This window comes from Lipophrys pholis (genome assembly GCF_963383615.2).
Source record: "Lipophrys pholis genome assembly, chromosome: 7".
In the NCBI taxonomy this organism is placed as follows: Eukaryota; Metazoa; Chordata; class Actinopteri; order Blenniiformes; family Blenniidae; genus Lipophrys; species Lipophrys pholis.
Genome location: NC_137638.1, coordinates 15,895,525 through 15,903,270, shown reverse-complemented (window position 1 = coordinate 15,903,270; position 7,746 = coordinate 15,895,525). Strand labels below are relative to the sequence as shown.

General features: G+C 41.0%; 1 protein-coding gene across 1 annotated transcript; it reads left to right on the top strand.

Moving 5' to 3' along the window:
* Position 1: 1 nt before the first annotated feature.
* Positions 2–6,812, top strand: LOC308112629 (queuosine 5'-phosphate N-glycosylase/hydrolase-like). Its single transcript, XM_080468305.1, has 7 exons — positions 2–57; positions 1,841–2,070; positions 3,371–3,518; positions 4,375–4,487; positions 5,135–5,278; positions 5,942–6,137; positions 6,250–6,812. The coding sequence occupies exons 2-7, from the start codon at positions 1,849–1,851 to the stop codon at positions 6,477–6,479; spliced, it is 1,053 nt and encodes a 350-aa protein (XP_080324431.1). The 5' UTR covers positions 2–57; positions 1,841–1,848; the 3' UTR covers positions 6,480–6,812.
* Positions 6,813–7,746: the final 934 nt, after the last annotated feature.

Below are 7,746 nucleotides of genomic sequence, written 5' to 3'. Positions count from 1 at the left end.
AGAAACCAGGTAGTGGAGGCTCAGCGTGTGGAGTTTGTCTGCTGCACAGATCTCTAGGTAAAGTTGAGCGATTCCTTTCTTTGTCGCGGTGCAGTACCTCGAACTCGGCAGAATATGCAATTATTTTTTTAATTCAATTTGGGTAATGTTGAAAACTTGAATTTCTCTGTACCGCAACCAGCGCGTCTCGACAGCTCCTCCACGCACTTTGCTCTTCCAGTTTATCAGTAAGGTGTATATCAGATGGTGTATCTGGGACCAGCCGACCAGTGTTTGAGCAAATCACAGTAAATCGTGTCACTCAGCAGAAAGCGTAGTGCATTTCTGACACTGGCAACAGTGGTTTGTCCCTGGCACAGTAAGTACAAATGGTAGAAAAAGCGCTTATGATAACTCACGTTGGTTAAGACCGAGAAGCTCAAGTGTACCAGAAGGAACGATCGACAGGATACGAACGCCATTAAACTTAAATCAATGCATTTTTTTTAACCATACGTCTTGGCTTGAGTCAAAATGTTCACATAATGCGATTGTCCTCATTTCTTATAAAAGTATCATGAGTATTTCTCAATATAATGCTCACGTTTACCGCATCTAGGTTCTTTTCAGATCTAATATAACTCTTCTTGTACACAACAAACAAATCAGTCTGTCCACCCATCTATAATATATATATATATATATATATATATATACCAACTTTTAAACTTTAAATTGCTTCACGAGGAAAGGAAAAATATGAGCAGACACATGGGCAGAAATATGGAAAGTGCTCTTCGTGTGTGTATGCAAATGTGCAGAATTCTTTCAATCAATTTAATGATCAAAACGACGAATACCAGTCATGCATATGTTGTTAAAAAAACCGGTTTTTTTTTCAATTTTGTATTTAAAATGAAATGCATTGAGAGATGTTTGTGTCTGTATACAGGTATCCGTGTGCCAATTTTGAGTTGTCAGGGAGGTGAAACCAAAGAAAACCATCTAAGAAGTGATTAGTTTTGTAATGGAAGTATCTATTTTCCCTAGAAGTAATAACAGGACATTGCCTTGACAGTACATAAATATGTTAGCTACAGATGCATCTGAAAGAAATACAGTGAAAAAATGTTTTTTCCTCATAATTATATTCAGGATGTGAAAATTCCATTTATTTATTTTTTAATTCATTGCACAATAAATTTAAGACTTTTTTCACAAGCGTTTCTAGTGTATAGGTTGTGAGTGTTCGAATTACTGACAAAACAATCAACATCTCAGTGTTTTGCTTTATGTGACGCATTTGTATGCATCTGTGTGTGCTGTTCTTTTTAATTATGAAATGCTTACACAAGATAAGACCGTTCAAATCCACAACAGAGCATCACATTTGAATGCAACTTCTCTCAAAAATCTGTGTAAATTTATGTTAATTTACTCATTTGCTTCACCCAAGATTTTCTTTTTATATCTGGAATTTATCCTCGCCTTGTTACATCTTACTAACCTTGGTTATGTCTGTCTACTGTGAATTGCATAATAGAACAGGGAGATAGTCTTTAAAATGGCACCTCCCCAGAGATACGTTTAAGATATTGGAGCTTCAGTATGAAAAGGGCACGGGCATACATACCACCCTGCAACCCTCCTATCTATGATCACTGAAAATTCTCCTGAAGTCAATGTGTTTGGCATGAAAAGCCCTACTCTAGGCTTCAACAGCAAAAAAACGGATATTTGCCTGAATGTATTATCATAGTTAGTTCAGTAAACACTTGTGAGCATTGCTGGTTTGTAGCCATTTTCTCTTAAGATTTTTCCCCACTTGTACTTGTTCATTCTCCACCTCGACCTGTCACAGCGTCCGTCATGGAAACACCTCTGTCTCCCCGCGAGTCTGGACAGTTCATAGCAGAGCGGAGCCGTGATGTGTTTGTGGAGGACGGAGGAGTTGAGAAGGTGGCAGAGATGCTTTACTCTCTGCGACACAGCGACGATCTGACCGCCAGCGGCTGGAAGAAAGCGAACCCGCTGGCTCCGGCAGCCACTTCTGACCAGGGGAGTTTGTCAGCACTCAAGGCCACCCAGAAAGTTAATTATTTTTCAGCTAATAACCATGTGCTGCTTGTTCCTATTTTATAGAGAGAGGGGGGGGAGAAAAAAAAAAAAAAAAAGCACAAGTGGTACAGCAGTAATAATCAGTCGCAGGGTGATGAGTGATAATCCGTGTGAGTCACTCATGGAGTGGGACCACACAAACCCCAGAAGGATACATGAATACTCTTCTCACCGCCACTGGTGATGATATGGACCAGATAAATTATGGGATTTCTTAATGGGTTGAAATCTGGCATTTTCCAGCGATGATCGATTTAAGTTTGTGGCATTCAAAACCCAAGATGATTACTGTTAATGAACCTGAACTGACTTGGTGGTTGCATCTCATCAGATTTGAGAAAAAAAAGTATTTTTCTGAAATATTTTACGATTAAGATGTAAGAAATTTTTTAAATAAACACCTTTCTTGTACACGTTTCTACTGATTACGCCATTGAAATAATAATGAGCTCCTTTTTTTTTTTTTTGTTTCACTCCAACTTGCATTATAGACTCGGCTCGATTTTGCGCTTCCAGTTGCACTGAGATTCAAACCATTTCCCCTTGTTTCAGACTCAACCCGACCAGGGTCCACACGCAATTGATTAAAATAAAAATTTAAATATATCATTTCAAAATACAAACCTCAGTGGCGTAATGAGTAAAATACAAAGCTGCATTATGCTTTACATATCTGAAAATACAAACGGTAAATAAAACGGCACAAAGTACATCCATGAATTATACATCCTTCAGAATTAGGAGTTCTTTTAAAACACAACTAAAAATCACAATTAAATAATTAGTATAATTAGTATCTGTAAAATGATTTCAGGAAAATTATGATTAAAAATATATAGTTATCTTTTGCTGATAGAAAAAAAACTAACCAAATGTCAGGTTTTTACAGACCTAAATAATAATATTAGTCATACTACTGCCATTTATAATAACAGTATTCATACATAGCACATTTCATTCATTAAATGCTGCCCCTGAGGCTGGAAACGATATAGATATAATCAATGCCATGATTAAAAAAAAAAAATAAAATGGTGAATGAACAAAAGTAGACAATACACCCAATCACGATTGGGTGTATTGTCATTGCTACTATTAACATATGTTGGGGAATATTCATATTGTGGGGCATGAAAACAGCTGCTTCATCAGTTGTATGTTTCCTCACAAAAGAAATATTTTGGAATAAGACATTAACTGTCATACTGCAAAGTTTAGGACTCCAGCCTCCTTCTCTTCCTCTCTCATTGATCTGTGCGTTTTAACCCTGCAGGCATTAAACTGGGTCTTTGTGGCAGACACCATGAACTTCTCCTTCTGGCCAGAGAAAGAAACGCAGCAGTGTGAAGTGACCTATAAAGGCACTGCCTACACTGGCTACATGACCCTGTGTGCTGCCGTCACCAGAGCCATGGACGAAGGTGAGGGAATCATGAACGACCTGTGGACTCTGCAAGGGACTCAAGGCATTCGGCAGGGCACAAATCCCAGTTCGGGTCAAAATGCCATGTATTGTCATACTGGTTGCTGTCATCCGTCCTTCTTCTCACATGTAAATGTGTCTGATGTGTTACCACTGCTGCTGTTTTAGTTGAAAGCATTTTTTTTACTGTTCATCAAGCTGAGCTTGGGAATCAACTTTATTCCAGCGATGATAGTCTACTTGGTTGTTACCTGTCCATGGAGGTCTTCCAGTGGTGTCAGGAGACGATGACGTATTTGTGTGTGTGTGTGTGTGTGTGTGTGTGTGTGTGTGTACCTAACTGATTTAAATTTGATGTCGATGAAGGAGAGGAATTGTATTTCATTATTCTTTCTGCCTCGTTTCTTTGTAGTTTAGCCACTGCAGCTTATTGTATATATGTGCCCTTTTCTTGAACTTGGAACTGCTGGGAAGTTGCTTGTTGCTCTGCATGTGTCTGTGCATCATTTATAATTAGCATGAATGACTCCGGATATGAATCAATTATGTCTCGTATGGAATCGTGCTCTCAATATGTGGTCGCTGTGGCCTTTATAATTACAAGAGATTCTCTCAGAAAAAGCACAGGTAGCTTTGCTCCAGAGTGTGAATCTCAAGGGTTGACAGTGTGAGATCAGAACAAATTATGTCTTTTTAGCCTCTTGCTGGAAATGGCTTCTGTGGAGTTATATTCTTGTTATTACAGCAAATTATAACTTTATAACTTGGTATCCTTGAGCGTCCTCTGTCTTTCTGGCACTTCCTTTCTCGAAAGGTGAAGCCTCCGAGCTGCTTCTCTTCTCCTCTCTCCACAGGTATACCCATTACGGATCCAAAGTACTTCTCACAGATGAGTGTGGAGGAGTTAGGACACGTCCTTCGATCAGACAATGAAACACCCATGCCAATGCTTCAGGAACGACATCAGGTTCTGACATTATCATGATAACATACAAAGGAGTAGATATTCGGGAAGTGAGTAAAGATTCACTCAATCTCCAGCGCCATTTCAGCCTTCATGTCACCGTTTGTCGTGTCAGTCCAGCTGAAAAGGAATGCGTCAACTTTTTTGCTTGTTTCCTCCGCTCTCTGGGTCTGCCGGAGTCCTGACTCCAGTTTGTTTTTCAGCAGTTGCGTTGAAAAAAATTCAACGCAGTGCATTTGGGTGTAACAAAAGGCAGAAGTTTTGCGAGCAGACGGCATGCGTCCTGTCATCTCTGTAGCCGGTGCACTCTGAACACAGAAGTCGTACTGAACTGAAAGAAACACATTGTTACATCACGTAATGTACATTCCACTTGTGGGAGTTGTGTGTCTGTCTGAAGCTTCACCCGTTCGACACACACACAGGGTTTTATTTTTTTCACATTACAACCACATTTGTGATCACATATTTCTATATTAAAAAAAAAAAAAAACACACATATGGTCCCTCAAGTAATTATTTTGTTTATCATGTCATTACATTCACCGCTTTTTCCTGATGAGTGGAAATTGAAAGTATGCCGTTCTTTTCCGCCTACTCACTCCCGTGGTTAAATCTGAACACATGGCATTCTGAATCTTTCTAACAAGGTGCTGACTGAAGGCGGCCACGTGCTGCTCGAGCACGGTGGAAGCTTCTGGAGCTTCATCAGCCAAGCCGGAAACGATGCTCGGAAGATGGTGGAGCTCATTGTGGAGAAGATCCCGTCCTACAGGGATGAAGCCATGTATGAGGTCAGAGTTCAGCATGCCCGTTGTTAAATTGTACGACATTTTGTTTGGCAGCGTGAAAAGTAATTCTTCCAAGCATGCCCACTAATAGTGATATATTACTGCATCTTCAGTACGACAAAATAGCTCAAATTGATGAACTGTAATTAAGAATGCTAAATTTAAAGTGATTATGAAGACAGATTTAATGGCGGCTTCCATATATATTTGGGTTTTTTGGGGGGGGGGGGGGGGGGGGGGGGGGGGGCAGGCAGTCAGTGTCCTTGAGCGTTAAGTCGTAGCGTGACAGAATAAAAGCCAGTTTTCTATCAAATGTATTTTTTGTGTAATGAATGTTTTTCTAATTCCTGTAAAGATTGTGATTTAGTGCATTAATAAAAATACACATTGTATTATTAAACATGTCAACTGCACATACTACTAAAGGCAGTACATATCTAATATGAATGTATGCGTTTGGAAAAACAGTTCACCCAATGTGATGTGAGAGTTCCACCTCCTGGTCAAAGACAGTGTGGCAAGTTCCGGCAAGTGCTGTTTTCCTGAAGAAGGGAATCGTCTTTTCAACCAAAACAATGTTTCTGTGATGTAAACAAATTTGACATGCAATGAATGGCAATGGATAACACAACAACAATAATACTGTGTGGCCCTCTTTGGTTTCAGGGTAAAAGAATCTCTCTTTACAAGCGTGCTCAGATCCTAGTTGCAGATTTCTGGGGCATCATGGAGGCCAGAGGACAGGGCGACATCATCAACATGGACTGGCTCACCATGTTTGCTGACTACAGGGTCCCTCAGGCGCTCGTCCACTTAGGAGCTCTGCGATACTCTGAAACACTAATGGAGGCATTGAAGAAAGGTGTGAGGGAGTTGTGTGCATTTGTTTCTGTGTTCATGAAAAACAGATCCTTTAAATGATCCTTAGCGTGCGTGTGTGCATATGTGAACCATTTGCCTCGTGTTCCTCTCAGGAGAGTTGCTGTGTTCAGGGGACCGGAGGGAGGTCGAGATCCGGGGTTGCTCAGTTTGGTCCGTGGAGCTGATCAAACAGCGTCTCTACAAGCTGGTGCAGGAGAGAGACGGGGAGACTTGCAGTGTCACCTCCGCAGTCATCGACTTCTACCTGTGGCCATACGCCAAGCTGCACCACAAAGAGATGGCCCACATTCCCATACACCACACACGCTGTGTTTACTATTGATTTGCTGCCTGGCAGCCGTACATACAGTAGGCAGCACTTCTCTGCGTGTAGCCTTGGCACAGGTGCCTTTCCCTGGGACAAAGCCAAGCATGTCTTGGTGCCAGCTACGTGCACAAATGGGCTTCTCTCTATCTGTAAATGAACCCAGGTGTCAAGCAGCAGTGCAGCGTGTTTGTCTGTGAAAGTGTATCACCACTGTCATTTGTGGTCAAATTCAGTATTTACTGATGATGAGGTGGGACGTTTTCGATGGATCTCGTGCTTTAATACAGTGCATGTCTGTGTTTTACCATCTGTTCATACTGCAATAAAATAAACGAAAAAGCTCAAATCAGATGGGTGGATTTTCTTTTTTTAAGTGTACGTTGAAATCGACTTGTGATAAACTTGATCCCTGCCTGAGTTGTATCAGGCCTTTTGCTCTTGTTATCTCTAGGCTCCAGCCAACAAGACTGGAACTTAGAGTCGAAGGATGGAAATATGGATGAATTTGAAAGATTTCATTTCACATCAACCTGAATTACAAAGTTGAAATTCACCTCCCAGATTCAACTGCTTTCATTAATCTCTTGAGCTTTGACAATAAACGGACACCCCCTGAAAGACGCTGGATGGTCGCCTCCACTGTGACATTTCATTTTATTATAACACTCCCTGCCATCATGATCTTTGCCACACCGTCTGCACCTTCGCTTTTCCCTGCATACATCAATCACATGTCTATACTGTTGACAATTGCAACACCTCAGAGGGGATTTCTCGTATTGCCTTACTGAGTAGCACAAATACCCAAATACAACTTTTTTAAGCAGCTCCCCATCTCTAAAAGTGATAAGAACAGTAGTTTCCCTGCCATTTTCACTTTTCCCCATCCATTTCAGAGGAGGAAAAAAAATAAATCAAAGACGGAGATTTTAGCGGCAGTCGAAAGGGCAGCACGGTAGAACTTTTATTGTTGTGTTTGTCAATTTAATACTGGTGTAGGGTAATTTTAGTGATGTGCTGAGGTGGATAAATGTGCTGTGTTGATGTACTTTCTGTTCAACCCTTACGTTGGTCATAGGAGAGAAAGAGGAGAGAATAAAGTGTTTGACCATCAGTCCAGGCATCACCTCTATTTTGACTGAACTGCTTCAATGTAGACAGTCTCGTGTGAACCTCAGATGGGGTGGCACTGTTGCTTTCATTGTAGTGCTTTGTCCGACCTTCATATCTGCTCTTGAACGCCTCTCATCCCTGTCTCCTTGACTTCCGCAGTTTCCAGGGC